This window comes from Acomys russatus, chromosome 16 (genome assembly GCF_903995435.1).
Source record: "Acomys russatus chromosome 16, mAcoRus1.1, whole genome shotgun sequence".
NCBI lineage: Eukaryota > Metazoa > Chordata > Mammalia > Rodentia > Muridae > Acomys > Acomys russatus.
Genome location: NC_067152.1, coordinates 3,761,967 through 3,781,062, shown reverse-complemented (window position 1 = coordinate 3,781,062; position 19,096 = coordinate 3,761,967). Strand labels below are relative to the sequence as shown.

Genomic DNA, 19,096 nt, shown 5'->3' with positions numbered 1-19,096 from the left:
AGAAACGGTACAACAAAGAAGGGGGTTAGTGAAAGCTCTCAGAGAAAAAGGGAGAAGAATTTCCGAGGAGAAGCCATAAAGAAGAGACTGAACGCAAAGAGGGGAAGCCCAAGAGCAGATGTAGAAGAGGAAATAGGGAGGCAGGGAGGACAGAGAGAGGAACCTTTAGTGAAGGAAGGGAACGTGACTAAAGTCTCTAGGAACTGGTGGAGTGGAGAAGGCACGCCCGGAGGGAATCGTCCGCTTTAAGGAAGACCCTGCCCCTTCGCGTGACGCCCGGGCATTCCGGGCCACGATTGGCTGAGGCTCGAGGGCGGGATGGGGTTGCTAGGCGCGGAGGGGATCCGGCGGGCTGCCACCGCCCGGAGTGCGGAGCCGCAGGAGTGGAGCGGCATTAGCGGCTCTGCTGGAAGATGGCGAGCGGCCGGGATGAGCGGCAGCCCTGGCGGCTGGGACGCCTGCGGCTGCTGCCGCCGCTGCTGCCACCGCTGCTGCTGCTGCTGCTGCTGCTGAAGAGCTCGGCCCAGGCGGCGCACATCAAGAAGGCTGAGGCGACCACGACGACCGTCGCGGGCTCGGAGGCGGCCGAGGGCCAGTTTGACCACTACTACCACGAAGCGGCGCTGGGCGAGGCGCTGGAGGCGGCGGCGGCCGCGGGGCCGCCCGGCCTGGCTCGTCTGTTCAGCATCGGCAGCTCGGTGGAGGGCCGGCCGCTGTGGGTGCTGCGCCTGACGGCCGGCCTGGGGCCGCCGCCCACCGCCGCCGCCGCCGCGGGGCTGGACGCCGCGGGGCCGCTGCTGCCCGGCCGGCCGCAGGTAAAGCTGGTGGGCAACATGCACGGCGACGAGACGGTGTCGCGCCAGGTGCTGGTCTACTTGGCCCGTGAGCTGGCGTCGGGCTACCGCCGCGGGGACCCGCGCCTCGTCCGCCTGCTCAACACCACCGACGTGTATTTGCTGCCCAGCCTGAACCCCGATGGCTTCGAGCGCGCCCGCGAGGGCGACTGCGGCCTCGGCGACAGCGGCCCGCCCGGGACCAGCGGCCGAGACAACAGCCGAGGCCGCGATCTCAACCGCAGTTTCCCTGACCAGTTCAGCACCGGCGAGCCGCCTTCCCTGGACGAGGTGCCGGAGGTGCGCGCCCTCATCGACTGGATCCGCAGGAACAAGTGAGTGTTGCCTGACTCTGCGCTCGCACCCACGCGAGGAGCCTTTCAAGGGCAGGAGGCTTATTTTCTGACACCCAGTAGGCGCTCAGGCAAAGCTTGCCAGCCAAAGGGGGAGGGGTGGTAGTCGGTGTGGAGAGGGACACCCCGTAACTGGAACTGCTAATAGAGAAGCCTGCCCGGGGCTGTCGTTTGTGCCGTGCGTAGCCAGAGGGGAAAACTTCTTTCTGACATCCTGTCCCTATTTTTGAAGGACCAACGTACGGGAGCAGTGGGTAAGATGTTAAGGGTTCCTAAGTGTGGACCTTCATTACGTAGCTAAGCTGTCAATGTCATCACTAGAAGCACTGTGGCAAGCACTTTCTGTGACTGCGTTTTATCACTTGATGTTGACCACAACCGGGCGACCTAGACGCCACTCATATCCTCTAGACAACACTCATACTCTTGTTTTGCATACGGGGGAAATTGAGGGGCAGACCGGTTAACTAGACCCGGGGGGGAAATCGAAGCGTGGTTACTCAGTGCTCCACAGCCAGGAAGACAGAATATAGCTCAGAAATAGCAAATGACCCCGTCGCGCCCCCAGTCACTTCCTCTGATAGTGGGTAGAAACCGATTCTCCTGCTTTAGTTCTGATTGTGTTTAGGGGAGTTTGGAATAAGGGGAACCCCCACGGGTCAGAACCGCTTGGTTTCCGATGCCAGCTGTGCGCCTTCTCACTGGGGAGCCCAGCTAAGCATTTACGTGGATAACATTTAAGCATTGTGCGGGATTTTTAAGACGTGAGACGTAGAAGTGTGAGGGCCTTCGGAAACTAGTGTGTAGCGAGAGCAGATTATAAATATTAAACGAGGTGTTTATTCAGTTAAAACTTTACAGAAAACTGTTCCCCCTGGCAAACTGTGCGTGAGCCAAAATCTTAAGGACCATCTCTTGTGGACTGTGCTGTGAGTCTTCAGATACCAGTAGTAAGAGAAAGGGGGTATAAAGGCAGATGGTACTTAACTCCAGATGGAATCTGTGGACCTCTTTCCTTTCACAAGCACAGCTTTGCCAGCACATGCCCATTTTTGTAGCTTTATGAGGCAGTAGTTACCATCTTTGTATCTGCATTTGAAGGCTTTTTGATGAAGGCAGATAAAGCAATGTAAAAATGAGCAAAAGAAGTTTGTCTGTGAGACTTGGAATCATTTCTTATGTAGCCCAGGCTAGCCACGGGCTGGCTGTGTAGCCAGGTGTGACGGGAGCTTCCTGCTCCTGCGGTAGCTGGGAACACAGGCATGTACCCCACCCTTGGTGTACGCCATGCCTGCGGTCGGCCCAGGGCTCCATGCCTGTTAGCAAGTGCTGCACCAACTGAGCTGCGTCCTGTCCTCCTGAAATCATCTCCTCTGTGGGATGTCAGTCATGTGTTATGAGGCCTGGGAAATCTGTGGACCTTGCGATGGCTCCAAACGTTTTTTTTATCACCCACCTTTAACTTTAACGTTCAGAAGGTCCCTCGTAGATGCTTAATTTGTTGAAATGTTCTAGGATGGCTTTCCCTTCCACACCATGTCAGATCCCTGCACATCTGCATAAATTTGATTTTGACATAACACTTACCTTCAGGTACTGTGGCGAGCAGGGCTCTTTATTTTATTTTATGTTTGTTGTTGTTTTGAGACAGGATCTTGCTGGGTAGCCGTGGCTGGCCTGAAATTCACCATGTAGACCAGGTTAGCCTCAAACTCAGAGAGATGCTCCTGCCTCTGCTTGTCATTGCCAGCTAAGGCTTTTTTTTTTTTTTTTTTAAAGAAAATATACCACATTGCAGGATTTTTTTTTTTTTTTTTTTTTTTTTTTTTGTCTTTGGTCATTCTGGCCAACATGAAGGATTCCCTTTGGTGTAGGTCACTTTGAGGCTATCCTGAAAGTCTCAAGCCAGAAATTCAGTCTCCGTTTAACTCTTCCAAAGTGGTAGTTGTATCATTTGGTGGCCACGAGTTATGTCAGGATCTGTGGCTTCACTAATAGGAGCGTGTGAGGTTTGTGAAAGCTCCTGGATCAGTAGGTATTGCATGGGGCAGTGGTTTGATTAGCCTAATCAACCCCAAATTTGTGTTGTTGTTGTCTTCAGACATTACTCTAACCAAAAAGGAAAAGTCATTTATAAAATTAACCCAAAATGCATATCCTTTAATGATTAACAGACCATGCTGATATATAAATAAAATTAAAAGTACAAACACACAATTAGAGATTGAGAGACCAGAGGGGTATTAAAAAGAAAAACACAGCCATTAGTCTATATGAGCAAACTACACTTTTTTGTTGTTGTTGTTGTTGTTTTGGTTTTTTTTTTGTTTTGTTTTGTTTTGTTTTTCGAGACAGGGTTTCTCTGTGTAGCCTTGGCCATCCTGGACTCACTTTGTAGACCAGGCTGGCCTCGAACTCACAGCGATCCGCCTGCCTCTGCCTCCCGAGTACTGGGATTAAAGGCGTGTGCCACCACGCCCAGCTCGCAAACTACACTTTTAAATGTGTTTTGAGGAATAAATTGTTTCAATGACTTCCTGATATCCTTTTTACCAGCTATATTAAATTTTTGTTGTTGTTTGTTTTCAAGACAGGTTTTCTCTTTGTAGCCCTGGCTGTCCTAGAACTCACTCTGTAGACCAGGCTGGCCTGGAACCCAGACACCTGCCTGCCCTCTGCCTCCCAAGTGTTTGGATTATAGGCATGAGCCATCCCCTTTTAATGCTGGGATTTATAGTTCAGTAGTGGAGTGCCTCCCTCACCTGTGTGAGGCCTTGAGTTCCACCTCCAGCACTGAAAGATGAGGGGCAGGGGAAAAAGAAAGAAAAATTTGCTGTTATTTTGAATATGTAAAACTCTAAGACTTATTTCTCTGGTTGGTGAAGGTTGAATCCCAGGGCCTGGAAAATATTCTACCACTGAGCTACACCCCAACCCTTGGGTGTACTTGTAAAGAGTGTCATCATGTTGAGGTGGATACAAATTATTTTTTAGTATTGTTGTATATTGAGGTATAGTTTTGTGAGTCTTTATTGTTATTCAGATATCAAAGCCTCACAAAGAGGCTATTTTTACGGCTATGGGAAGAAAATAATGTTAGAGTTTTTTTTTTTTTTTAATACATAAAGACTCTTATTTTAATATGATGTATTTAGCATCTTCTTTAAATCTTATGATACTGAAGTCAAGCATGAGAAACACTTAAGGATTTGAATGGGAATCTTAAAATATCTTTCAAATAGGATTGAAATTGATACACAAAGCTGCTTTGACAAAGATCCTAAAGAGTAGTCTTTACACCTACTGTGACAAGTACTGCTTTGTTTTGAAATTGTCCCCAGAAGAGTGACATTGTATCTTAAAAGCATAGATTACTAATATATTCTGGTCACAAAAGTAATTAAGATGTCAAGTCCTCTTTATGATATTTCTGAGAAATGTTGTAAGAAACGTTGAACAAAATAATCTGTTTAGTAGAGTTTTAGCTTAACAATATATAAAATAGCATACCCCACTTACACGGAATCCTCAGGGCTTTTTTGTTGTTGCTCATATGTATTCTTTGTGCCTACAATAGTATTCACCTCATAGTTAATATGTTAAAAATGTTTGCTGCTAAATGAAGTGTCTGAACCAGAAGAGCCTTTTTATAGTTTTCCCAAAGTCAATGAAGGAAAAAAAAAAAATACTTGAGTTGTTTAAAAAATACAACCAGGAAGCAAATAGCTAGGTAGAATTAGAAAAGTAGTGTGCCACCTTCATTGTTGCTCTGTGTTGATTTGTCACTCAGAGAGTGGCAGGGGAAGTCAGAAACCGAATGGAAATCTGACCCGGATGTTAGACGGCTCCAAAGAAATGGCCGTGTGCTGAGAAGCTAGCACATTCCTGAGAGGTAGATAGAATATTCCCATTTGATAGATGAGAGAGAAATGGGGATTTGGAGGCAATGACTTCTGATCACATTCCTGCTGAACAGCAGCCCTGGGCGACATTTGTCCAGCTCTAAAGCTTGTGCTAACACCACTTCCCCAAATGGCGTTCTCTGGGGTCTGGAAGGGCACTAATGAAAATTGTATTCATTTTAAACTCATCTCCTTTGTCGTCAACTGCCTTTACCATCATTAGCTAAGTTCTTTCTTCTGTTATAAGTAACTGTCATTGTTTGCTTGCCTCAGAGATGGCACTGGTCACGCCTAAAGTAGTCTTTCAGGTTACCCGTATGATAGTTTGGGTTTTATTTCAAACATATAGAAAGAAATGTTTAGAATCTCTAAACATCAGTTTATTTCAACTACAAGTAAGGAGGCTCAGGAAAATTCTAGTTAGAATGCAAAGAGAAAATACTTAATCTGTATGTAGTAATGGTCTGAGCTGTTACCTAAGGGGAAGATGCGCAAATAGGATGTCTATGCCTTTACTTTTAGTTTCCTCCTCAAAAGGAGCTCTTGCGATTTTTCTATGTCTATAAATTGAGCCACATTAGTGGTTCACTTAGAAGTAGAAATGAGGCTGGGGCTGTAGCTCAGTGTAGCGTGTGGTTGACATGAGCATGGCTTATTTGATCCCTAGAACTGATCCCTGCCCCAAGTGGAAACACACACACACACACACACACACACACACACACACACACACACACACATACACACACACACACATACACACATACACACACACACATATATTAAGTAGAAGCAGCCTTGTCCAGATCAGTCTCCTAGTCAGTGGCCCAGTCAGAAGCCTCCGTGGGTGTAGCAGAGGATGGCCCTGGTGCGCTGTAGCAGAGGATGGCCCTGGTGCGCTGTAGCAGAGGATGGCCCTGGTGCACTGTAGCAGAGGATGGCCCTGGTGCGCTGTAGCAGAGGATGGCCCTGGTGCGCTGTAGCAGAGGATGGCCCTGGTGTGCTGTAGCAGAGGATGGCTCTGGTATACTGTATTGTTTTTCTCTGGAAGAAGCTCATTGTATCAGGTTGTTTTTCCCTGAATCTTTTCAACTTTGAAAATATAATTTGGTATAAGGATTTTGTGAAATTGTGTTTTAAATGAGATGCTTTAACCTAAACATTTTCTTTGGGCAGTAAGTATACAGAACATAATGTTATTAACTTAGCTGTTGTGTTCAACAAGTACTGATTAGCAACTTTTGTTATGAAACATGAGCTTGACATTATGCTATATGAAATCGTCACTTCTGTAGGTGGGGGGGCAGGGTTTGAATTCTGGCAAGTTCCTGTAGGTCAATCTAATCAATGAATTTGAAACTCCTCGCATAGGGCATTTCCTAACCCTGTATGTTAGTGCTGTATTATTCAGTAACATGTTCAACGATGGAAAACTCTGTAAAACACTGTGGTTAACTGGAAATGCAAAAGCAGCCCCGTTTTTACGTCTTGCTTATTGGTTGTTAGAGATCAAACCCAGGGCTTATGCATGGTAAGCAAGTACTCAGCCATGACACTATAGCTTTAGTTCTGAAATTTTAAGTAACTTTTTCTATTTATTTATGTGTATAGGGGAGTACACATGCCACATGTGCGTGTGGAGGTCGGAAGATAACTTACAGGACTCAGTTCTCACCTTCCACTATTGTGGATCCTAGGGATTAGATGACGGGCACTAGGCTTGGTGGCAGGTATACACTGAGCTATCTTGCCAGCCCCAAGATAGGCATTTCATTTATGGATAGGTCATCACTTCATAGAGTCCGTTGTAACCACGTGCCTAGCGTGTGCCCAGACTCTGGGCTCATCCTCAGGACCGACTGACTTGACTGACTGAGTACATAAATAAAAAAGGATAAAGAGGAGCCAGGCGTGGTGGCGCACGCCTTTAATTCCAGCACTCGGAGGAAGAGACAGGCAGATTGCTGTGAGTTCGAGGCCAGCCTGGTCTACAAAGCGAGTCCAGGGCACAGAGAAACCCTGTCTCAAAAAAAAAAAAAAAAAAAAAAAAGATGAAGGAAGAAAGAAAAAAATGAGTTCATTTAAGAAAGGTCCTGTGGAGTTTTTAAATGCTTGGTATTTTCTGTGTCTTTTAAAGTGATGTGTAATTTGATTGTGTTTTCAAAGGTTTGTGCTGTCTGGAAACCTGCACGGCGGCTCAGTGGTAGCAAGCTACCCTTTCGATGATTCGCCTGAGCATAAGGCCACTGGAACCTATAGCAAAACCTCCGACGATGAAGTCTTTAGATACCTGGCAAGAGCTTATGCTTCTAACCACCCCATAATGAAAACTGGTGAACCCCATTGCCCAGGAGATGAAGACGAGACTTTCAAAGATGGGATCACAAACGGGGCACACTGGTATGATGTGGAAGGTACGCAAAGCCCTGGGACCACTGTGTCTCCCCTCGGGTGACTTGGCTTTCTTATGTGTATTCTGTGGAAGGTAGGCAAAGCCCTGGGACCACTGTGTCTCCCCTCTGGTGACTTGGCTTTCTTATGTGTATTCTGTGGAAGGTACGCAAAGCCCTGGGACCACTGTGTCTCCCCTCTGGTGACTTGGCTTTCTTATGTGTATTCTGTGGAAGGTAGGCAAAGCCCTGGGACCACTGTGTCTCCCCTCTGGTGACTTGGCTTTCTTATGTGTATTCTGTGGAAGGTATGCAAAGCCCTGGGACCACTGTGTTTCCCCTCGGGTGACTTAGCTTTCTTATGTGTATTCTGAACGTAAGAGGAAATGGTAGAGTTCCAATTTTCAAAATGTTAATCTTTGTATTTTTGAGGTTTCTAAAAGTACAGTAAAACTGAAAGACGACCACAGAAACATGCACATATCCTTCATTGAAATTCATCCACTCTTCTCTTATTCCACATGCTTTGCCTCCCCACCTACACATGCCCCTGCACAATCTTTCGCCAGATCCTCCAAAAACAGTTTGCTCAGCACTTGTTCTACCAAGCATAGATGGTCTTCTGTCACGCACCATTACCATGGCTGAGGAGCCAGCAGGAAGTCGGTGCTGTGATCCACATGCTGCCTGTAGTTTCCCTAGTTGGCCCCAAACCATCCTCTGTGGCTCCCTCTTCTTCAAATCCAGGATCTGGTCAAGACTCAGCCATTGCATTTGATCTTGTGAAAAGTCCAGGCTGGGGCCAGCAAGATGGCCCAGTGGGTAGAGGCACCTACAGCCAAGCCTGACACCCTGAACTAGGTCCTTAGGACCCACAATGGTGGAAAGAGAGAACCAACTCCTGAAAGTCACCCCCGACCTCCACAGATGCACCGTTGCATGTGTGTACCTACCTACCTACCTACCTGCCCACCCACACAAATGTAATTGTAATGAAAAAAAAAACTCAAGTTGTTGTCTTATAGAACATTCCAGTTTTTACGTTTGTCACGTCCCATATTATAATTCAACTCCAGTTTCCCAGTAAGATCATTGTACAGACTATATCACTTGTCAGGGGACGGAGAGCCTAGCAGCTGTGTCTTAAGTTGTTGTGACCACCCGATCTTATTGTTTACATAAAGGCATATATTTGCTGTTATATTTTAATCTGTGGACTGATCATGGAATTCTGGCTTGCTTTTTAATATAGTTATATACATAGCTGTGTCTGTCTGTCTGTCTGAATGTATGTATGTATGTATTTAGCAGAAAATTTGCCATCTTGATTTTTTTTTTGCATGCCCACACATGTGGGTGCCTGTTTTTGTTAAATTTTTATCATGCTGGGAATCAAACTCCAGAGGTCCAGTCAACCTAGGAAAGTTCTTTACCACATTGACTCGGCCACTCCAGCCTTTGTTGTTGTTGGTTTGGAGTCTCATGTGGCTCAGACTGGCCTCGCACTCCTTCTTATCATCCTGCCCCAAATGTCCTAGGTGCTGAGATCGCAAACTTACAGCATGCTGCCTGGCCAGTTTTGCAGTATGAGGCTCCAGTGACAGTAGCAGCAACCACAGGGTTATCAGCCTTCACTGTCCATCCTCAACACACTCCCATCACCTCAGCCACTCAGCAACGGCTCGCTGACAATCCCCATGACTCTCCTTTCTCTAGTTGCAGGAAACCACTCATCTGTTTTCTATCTTTGGGAATTTGCCTGTTCTAGATGTTTCACGTGAAGTCATAAAATATTTGTGCATTTTATGCATCTGGTGCGCTTCACTTAGCATAGTGTTCTCAGGGGTCACGCATTCTGCAGCATGTACCAGAACAGCGTTCCTTTGTGCAGTTAGATGGCGCTCGTACTCGCTCCATATAAAATGCATACGTGTGTGCACAGGTGTGTAAGAGATTGTGTCTGCTCGTTCTCCATTGATGGCACTGAGGCATTTCTGCCTCACTGTTGGGAGTGATGTGTCTGAGTCCTTGTTCTCAGATGCATGGACAGGAGTGCAATTGCTGGGCCAAGTGTTAGTTCTGCATTTGGCTCTTCAGAGGATAGCAAACTATTTTCCATAGAGGTCATGTCATAATATATAAAGGTTCCAATTTTTCATAGAATACTTTTTTTTTTTTTTTGGTTTTTTTCGAGACAGGGTCTCTCTGTGTACCCTTGGCCATCCTGGACTCACTTTGTAGACCAGGCTGGCCTCGAACTCACAGCGATCCACCTGCCTCTGCCTCCCGAGTGCTGGGATTAAAGGCGTGTGCCACCACGCCCGGCTCTAGAATACTATTTTTATAGAATTATTAAGGTCTGGGTAGATGGCTGGGTGGCTACAATGCTTGTGGGCAAATCTCCAGAGCCCACAAAAGCCTAGATGGACACTGTGGCCCATCTGTAATCTCAGAGCTCTGGACACAGAGAAGGGGGTCCCTTTGGCTAGCGAGGCTTGCTAAATTGGGTTTAGTAAGAGACCCTGCCCCAGTAAATAAACTGGGCAGTTAAAGAGGACACCTGATGTCAACCTCTGGTCTCCGCACACATATGCTTGCACACCTACAAACATATGCACCTGTATGCATGTCCCATGTACAAATACATGTGCCTACATGGATGTGCACCACACACACCTCATTTGTTTGCCTTTCTTTTAGAAGTCATGAAAGCGGGGCCAGAGAGATGGCACACGTGTAAGAGTGCCTGCTGCTCTTGCAGAGCTTGGATTCCTAGTCCCCCCATGACAGCTCACAGCTGTCTGTAACTCCAGTCCCAGGGAATCTATAGCCTTCTGGCCTCCCAAGTGCAGCAGGTATTCAAGTATGTGCAGACACACATGCAGGCAAAATAGCCATGCTTATCAAATGTAAGTAATTAATTAAAAGTCATGAAAGTAGCTGGGCGTGGTAGTGCCCGCCTGGAACCCCAGTACTCGGGAGGCAGAGGCAAGAAGATCTCGTGAGTTTGAGGCCAGCCTGGTCTACAAAGAGAGTTCCAGGACAGCCAGGGCTAACATAGAGAAACCCTGTCTCAAAAATCAAAACAAACAAACAAACAAAAAGTCATGAAAGTAGCTGTTATCTTAAAAATTTCAGAATAATAAAGCACAAAATTTAGACTGGTTAAGAATATACAGAAGTGGATCCAGGAAAGAGCATTGAAAGAGAAATGTAACTGAAAAGGGGGCCTTCAGGTTCAGTGATGGATCCACTGTGGAGCCCTGGAGAGGAAGATGCCTGACATCCTCCTCTGGCCTCCTCATGCCTGTACATGGGTGTGTACGCCCTCGCTACACACATAATGAGGGCACACATCATCCTCACACAAACAGTGTGCAGAAAGAAGCTGGGCATAGTGGCACACATGTAATCCCAGCACTCAGGAGACTAAGGCAGCAGGATCACAAGTCTGAGGACAGCCTGAACTACACAGCTAGACTGCCTTAAAAAAAACAAACTTAAAAAAGTACCTATCCAAATGTCATTAGAGCCTATAGTGAAATGCTACAGTCCCATTATAGAACGTCTTGTGACATATCTGCTAATTCGCCTGTATTTAAGCCTTTGTTTACTTTTGAGACAGGGTCTCACTGTGTAGCTCTGGCTGCCCTTGAACTCAGTATGTAAACCAGGCTGGCCTCAAGCTGAAAGAGATCCACCTACCTCTGCCTCCCAAGTGCTGGGACCAAAGGTGCTGTCATGCCTGGCTAATCACTTTGATTTTTTTTTTTTTTTTTTTTTTTTTTTTTAATGTCTAGCTGCACATACTAGAAATGAGCTCTAGTTTGAGGACTGAATACCTTCTAGAATTTCCTGACCCCCATGTAGTTTCTATTCATATTTCCTGTTTAACAGATATCCACAAAAGGTTGAAATATCTAGTATCTAACCTTTTCCCTGGTTAAAGTTGGACATGATTTGAAAACCACTGAAACTTTTGATAAGGAAGCATACTTTACTGTGCAATCCTTACATTTCAGTCTTTAGTAAATATTTATTAAAATCTAATTTTGTGAACCAGTAGTGTTGTGAGTTGGTTATGTTATCTTACAAATTAGAGCTATTATTTAAGCTAATGGGATAACTGATAATTTACCTTATTTTATTTTATTTTTTTTAGTTAAAAAATTCCTTTAAAGGTTAAAAAATAATTCCTAATTGGCAATTGAAGAATATACTAAAACACACTGTTTGAACAGTAATCATCCTGTTTTCAGGGAAAAGAATGTACCTTGCTACATAGTTACAGAGTATTTCATTAAATCAGATGCTGAGTGTTTCTGTTTCTTCCCACATCTGAGGAGCTAAGCTTTGTTGCTGCCATTGTTCATTGTTCCTGGAGCATGAACTTCAGTCTTGTTTGCGCACCAGTCAGATGCACTGTGCTGTTTCTACAGTAGCCAGCTTCTCTTCCTGCCGCAGCAACTGCTTCCTAAAGAGAAAGCCGTGCTGGCTCCAGCAGCTCGGTCAGGGCAAAACCATGGTGCTTATCTCCTGCAGGACCACAGGAGGATGCTGTAAAGCCTGTGACTGGGCATATTTTCAAAGCCGATGCCCTGGAATGGCTTCACTAACACTCTGTGTGATATATTTATGAATTCCTGCTCAAAGACGCATAATTGTCTTAGAGCTGAAAGTGACAAATTGATCTAGTTTTATTCTTTTTGCTTTATAGACATCCAAGGACTCAAAGATGAAATAACTTATGCCGCATAACTATTCACTTAGAAAAATGGTCCTGACTACCTGCCACGTCCCATATTCCGCAATAGGGACACAGTCAGAGCAGAGCAGACACAGTTCCTGCTTATAAGGATCAGAGAGCAGATAAGGGCTGTGGGAGGGGGTGATCTGGCTGCTGCCACCTTTACCTTCCTTGCCAAGGCTGACTAACATGTCGAGCTGCCCATGGGTAGTCCTTGCTTCTCTCAACGTGCCTTTCAAATCCACAGGATCCATCTGGGACTGGCGGTCCAGGTAGGCCTGTGATTACACGAGCCTAGCCAGGAGGACGATTTTAAACAGCATGGTTTTTGATGTTTTTGAGACAGTACTAGAGACTGAACCCAGGATTTTGTGCGTGCTAGCAGCATTCTGCCACTGACATCCCCAGCTCTCCTTTAAAGTTTACATTTTTTAAAGATTTATTTTTATTTCATGTGTTTTGAGTGTTTGCTTGAATGTATGTATGTGCACCATATGCACTGCTGGTGCCTGAGGAGGCCAAAGAGTGGACTGGATCCCTGGAGCTGGAGTTGCGGACAGTTGTAGGCTGCGGTGTGGGTTCTGGGAACTGAACTTGTGCTTCTAACTACGGAGTCATCTCTCCAGCCTCTAAAGTTTATTCTGAAACACGGTCTCACTAAGTTCCCCCAAGCTGCCATCAAACTTGATCCTCCTATCTCAGCCACTTGAGTAGCCATCTTGACAGGTTTTTTTTGTTTTTTGTTTTTGTTTTTGTTTGGGTTGGTTGGTTTTGTTTTTTCAAGACAGGGTTTCTCTGTGTAGCCATGGCTGTCCAGGACTCACTTTATAGACCAAGCTGGCCTTGAACTCACAGAGATCCGCCTGCCTCTGCCTCCCCAAGTGCTGGGATTACAGGCGTGGGTCACCATGCCTGGCCTTCTTGACAGTTTTTAAGACATAAAAATTAGCTGAAGGTTTAATATGTATATTCCAAATCATATTTAATGAAACTGCACTGTAGTTTAGGTTACCCTTTAAAGAGTTTCTGTCTTTAAAGACTGGGGAGATAGCGTGAGCACCTGAGGTTTATGTGAAAATGCCAGGTGTAATGGTCTCTGGCTTATCCCAACACTGGGAAGGCAGAGACCAGAGGGTCCTTGGGGCTTGCTGGCCAGCCATTCTAGCTTAACTGGTGAGCTCCAGACCCGTGAGAGACCTTCCTCAAAGGTGGACCATGCTCTTGAGGATGAATTAGAGGTTGTTCTTTGGGCCTCATGTATACGTACAACCACAACAACACACACACACACACACACACACACACACGCACACACAGTTACACAAATGTACACACACATACATGCAAGAAAGAATTTCCCTCTCTACATGTATATAGTTTAGGAAAGGCAAGAAACCTAAGCCAGTAATTGGAACAATTTTCAAAGTCAGAGATCTTCATACGTTTTAGAAACAGTCTAGGGCAGGGCATGGCTAGATTTTATTTTCCCGTAGACAGAGGCATAGAGGTTAAGATCAAAGCCTTGGGATCTGACAGTCCGGTCTGAGTCTCAAGTCTGTGTGTGCGTGTGTGTGAGAAGTTAGTTGACCCTGGACATGTTAGTGAGTTCTTTCACCCTCGATCCCTGTGTGTAAAGATAAGACTCTATGACCAGCTTCATAGGCTAGGAGCTTCCACTGAGAACTCTCTCAAGCACTTAGCTTCGTATCAGGTACTGTGACTGCTCATCTCTGCGCGAGTTTCCACTTCATCAGGACAGGACTTCAGTTTTATTTGGTTTTCTGTTTCCATGACTTAGAATCATGTCTAGTATATAGAAGGCAAATAGTGCATCTTCTTGCAAATTGTTGAATAAACGAATTCTTGTTAACTGAAAAAAAAAATGGGTACATAGTTGCAAGCATTAGACACCTGAACTTTGGACTCAAAATTAATTAAAAGATTTTTCCTACATTTACTCCTACCTTGAGAAAAATAAGTTTGCCTTATGGTAGGTCTTAATGTTTTGTTTTAATTTCACTAGTATCCTATAATATACCTTTATATGGATGCCTATTTGTCTCTGCACATGAGTACTACTGTCTGGAGGCCGGAGTCTGATCCCCTGTCTGATCCCCTAAAGCTGGGGTCCTGGTGGGTGTGAGTTGCTGGCACGGGTGCTCAGAACCAAACTGGGTCCTCTACAAAGAGCAACATGCACTGATCGCCACTGAGTATCCATCAGTCCCCCTTTGGTTGCTTATATGCATTTCATCTATGTGTATATGTGTTAAAAACTTAAAAAAAAAAAAAAAAAAAAAACTCCATGAGACAATACTTAACTGTGGGGCAAGAGCACTTAATGTAGCACATGGCAGGCCCTTTGTCCTCTCTCCCATCACTGCAAAAAGCTGATACTAACTTTGTGGTGCTGTTTCTTCCAGTCTGCTCTATGTCATTTGTCTTAAGTGTTTCTACACCCACTAACATATCTTATAAGCCAGTAGTGGGCAATGGCCTCCAGCTTGAAACAGCTCTCTGTTTATGATTGCTGACAGCTGCCACAGAACCAAACTACTTTCAATTTTTTCTCTAATGAGAACAAAACAGCTTAAGATTTGCATATAACTTTCTCTTTCTTCTGTTCTGGCTTGTTTCTATACCTCAGTCATTTATAGTGAAGACTGAGTTACAATTTATCTTGGGTTGTTTTCGCTATAATTTGAATGAGTCCTGAGATAGGAAATTATCAGAACTCTAGTCACCAGACTCGTGCTGTTCACACGTGGAGTGTCCTGTTAGGCCAGCTGCTGGAGTGCTTCATAGCTACGGGATTTTGTTTTTTAAGTCGTTGCTAACTTGGAGCTGAGCCTTTTCAAAACAGCAAGTATGGGTTTTTTTTTTTTTTTCCTCCTTCCTTAGGAAGAAGAAGAAGACATTCCGTTGATTTATCGAGCCTTCTTCCCACTCTTTTCATACACTTGTCAGAGTTTTGAGATGTGAGCCGATGCACATCATGTAAACAGAGCAGCTTTGTGTAAGTGTGAAGTCTGGTCATGTGGACAGCCATTCTTCCTCTAAAATGGCCATTACTCTGAGCAGCACCAGTGTGCTCTACATGCTGACGTGCGCTGGCTTGCAGTAGCTTGCTGCCGTGAGGGGAGGAACACAGTGTTATCTATGTCATGAAACAGGACATTTCCAGAACACTGGCATCTATAGCAAGGAAGGAAATAAGCAATGCACAATTGGAAAAAAGCACAGTGCCTGCTACTAATAAAAGATGAGTCCGTAAGGATCGTAAGGACTTTAAAGTGTGTTTCTATCGGTAACTGTTAGATCGTGAAGACTAGTGGATCCGAACAGCACGCAAACTAGTCTGACCTGAATAACGTGTCCAGGGCGCTGCCTCCTAGCTGGTTTCCTGAAGTCTGTTGACAATCTGAGGTAAAGTTGTCAGGCTTAGGAGAGATGTGTTAGGGTCTAATAAGTGTGGCTTTTTAAAACTTTGTTTTTAAAGCTATGCAGTAGAAACAACACAACACACGAAGGCAGTCTGAAAGGGCTCTTCTGTCCCTGCGGGTCCCACATTTGGGGAGGATCAGGTCTGAACTGCAGCAGGGTCTGCCTCTCCAGCCTCACCTCCTGCCTTTCCTGTGCGCGGGACTCCTCGTCTTTCTCCAGCAAATCTGGGACCTTTACAGGTCAGCATGCCTCTAGCGAGCCTCCCATGTAGTCACGCCATGCCCTGCCGTCGCAGAGCATCCCCCCTGAGTGCAGTGCCTGCGCGCTCACGTTAGGCAGGATGGCACTGCTCATTCCAGAGTCCCCTGTGTCTGACTCTGTGTGGAAAGGGACAGAGTCTTAGAGGAAGGAGCCGAGGGAGAGTTTTTATAGTAATTTGGAATGTGATCTCTTGGTGATAAGGCCTTTATCTATAGTAATACATGGAAATGGAATGAGAGGTAGAAGTTAGGCACGAACCATAACCAGGAACTTGTATGGGTCTGAGCTGGGTCCTCTGCATATACGTTTTGGTAGTGTAGCTTGGTGTCCTTGTGGGGCTCCTAACAGTGGGAGCCGGGGCTGCCTCTGACTCTTTTGCCTGCTTTTGGAATCCTTTTCCTTCTACCTCGTCCAGCCTTAGTAGGAGGGGGTGTGCTTAGTCTTGTTGCAGGTTGAAATGCAATGATTGGTTGACATCCGAGGAGGCCTGCCCTTTTCTGAAGAGAAACAGAGGAGAAGTGGATGGGGGTGGGGGGCGGGGTCTGAGGCTGGGAGGAGAGGAGGGAGGGAGAACTGTGGTCAGGGTGCAATATATGAGAAAAGGTTAACTAATAAGCTAAAATAATAAAAAAAAAATCGTGCCAGAAGAACCAAAGGACTGGTCACCGGCCAAGTGTCAAGGAGAACCTACAGAAAAGATTCATCCCACCCTGACCTTGCTGTGGGAGAAGTGACAGCAGAGGTAGTATTTGGTCTTCCAGTCACAAGTACCAAGAAGCTGTGAAGAAATAGCTTCTGACTGGGTGGGTTCCCAGTGAAAAGAGGCTCGGGCTGGAAGGCATGGGAAAGACGTATGTCAGTCACAATTTTGAAAATTGAATCGATAGTGTTTCCTGGCGTAAGTTAGTTGCTTAGAGTTAAAATCCGACTAGAACATAGATGGACAGATGGGTGATTTGTCACCTCCAGAGTGGAAAAACGTTTGTAGCAGTTTGTACCAGGAGGCCGTCTTTTTTTGTTTTGTTTTGTTTTGTTTTGTTTTGTTTTTTTGTTTTTTTCGAGACAGGGTTTCTCTGTGTAGCCTTGGCCGTCCTGGACTCACTCTGTAGACCAGGCTGGCCTCGAACTCACAGTGATCCGCCTGCCTCTGCCTCCCGAGTGCTGGGATTACAGGTGTGCGCCACCACGCCCGGCTCAGGAGGCCGTCTTAAAGGAGCACCTACAACTCAAACATTAACTCTCAGCCTGTGCACGTTTAAAGTATGACCGATAGTGAAATTTGTGCTATGAAGTGCCTTTGGTCTCACCTCGTCTTGTACATTAAAGACCCGGTTGACGCTTTCTTCCTGTTTCTCTTCCTAAGTCTGAGCGCTCTCTAATGTAAAAGGAAAGAGAAAGGTAAAACCATATTCAAACAGCACACTTGCCTTTACTTGAGTCATGAGTTTGCTTTTGTGGGCTGCAGTTCACCCTCCTGTGGAGCCTGACCTTTTAGATCAGCACACTTGTGTACTTTGTGATGTGATGATGGGCTCAGCCGCTGTCGCTGAGAGCCACACGCTCTGCTGGCTGGGATTCATCTCTCCCAGGGTTTCAGAGCTCATGTCTACAAATTAGATGTTTTCAGTCCTTGACCCCTTTGCTGTGTAATTCAGATGATCAAGAATACTTTAATAAGGAAAAATACAATTCAAAGATATGAGAGAGTGTTGACCAAGTGGGAACGAGAACAGGCGGACTGTGTAATTAGTTAGTTCTGTGGAATCGTGTCCTTAGCAAATATGTATCTAGTGGGAGTGATGAAGGAAACGGATGCAGACGTAAGTTACCTGAGGAGAAAGAACAAGTTCAGGTAGGAATTAGACAACTTACATTTAAAGACAAAATTGGGGGAGTTTTTTGTTTTAAGGTCACCTTATACTTCCGCTCATTTGGTTCAGTTTTTCTACTTAAACTTTTGTTGTTGTTCTTGTTTTGAGCTTTGTTTTTTGAAACGGGTTCTCTGTATAGCCTTGGCTGTTCTGGAACTCACAGTGATCCACCTGCTTCTGTCTCCCATGTGCTGGGATTAAAGGCGTGCACCACCACACCCAGGTTTTTTTTTTAACTTTTTTAAAAAATGAATGTCATTAAAAGTATCTTGAGGAATGCAGAATTATCATCTAAATTGTGAGAATTTCTTACTACCTTTTGAAACTCCGAGGAGTCTGCCCTTATCTGAAGTTAGGCTTTCCCAAGCTTTAGTTACCAGCCATCAGTCGTAATTTGAAAGTCTTCAATGGAAGGGTCCAGACAGATAAGAGCCATAAGCTTTAAGTTCTGCACGGTTCTGCATGGCACGATAGACTCTGACGTCATTCTGCTCATATCTTGCCTGGGACATGACTCATCCCTTAGATGAGGATAGCTACCCTGTGCATGCTGCCTGCCCAGTAGTCCCCAGTCCAAGTGATGCTCACCCAGCAGCCCCAGCACCGTGTCATCCCAGCACTGCCTCACAAGAGGGAGACATCGTGAGGGGGCAGCACATCCATATGCCTTTCAGTAGAATATTTTGTTACGCTTGTTTCATTTTATCAGTTGTTGTCACTCTCTTACGGTACCTAACTTAAAAAGTAAACATGCCGTAAGAGAGTAACAACAACCACCGAGAAAATAAACCAAGTGCACTCTACTGGGATGCTGCTTGAGCCTTGGGAGAGGGGGAGGTTGCTGGGGTTTTAGTTGTTGGGTTTGGCAGGGTTTCTTTGTGCAGTCCTGGGTGTCCTGGAAGTCTCTTTGTAGGTGAAGCTGGCCTTGAACTCAGATCTGCTTGCCTGTCCAAGTACTGGTATTATTACAGGTGGACACTACAATGCTCTCCTTTTTAAAGCCAGATTTCAGTAACAGGGATTTGTTCTGTTTTAGGGGTGAATTGAGTATCTCAAAGCATATGAAGATGAGTTGTGACACAAAGAGTAACGGCTATGAGTAGATCATGTGATCAGAACCTTTGGCTACCTGTAGCAATTAATACTGCTATTGGTAACAATTTGTTGTAGCACTGGGCAAGTCCTAATAGTTACTTTGGAGATGGCTTAGTTAAGAGCACTGGCTGCTCATCCAGAGGACCTGAGTTTAACTTCTTGTGGTGGCTCACAATGGTCTAGTATTCCAGTTCTAGGGG

At 45.5% G+C, this 19,096-nt stretch overlaps 1 protein-coding gene across 1 annotated transcript in view; it reads left to right on the top strand.

Annotated features, from left to right (window-relative positions):
- Positions 1-398: 398 nt before the first annotated feature.
- The window catches only part of Cpd (carboxypeptidase D), a 64,416-nt gene continuing 45,718 nt past the window's right edge, over positions 399-19,096 (top strand). The window contains exons 1-2 of the mRNA XM_051158000.1: positions 399-1,168; positions 7,255-7,502. Coding sequence (XP_051013957.1) covers positions 414-1,168; positions 7,255-7,502 — 1,003 coding nt within the window. The 5' untranslated portion in view covers positions 399-413. The remainder of the gene's footprint in view (positions 1,169-7,254; positions 7,503-19,096) is intronic.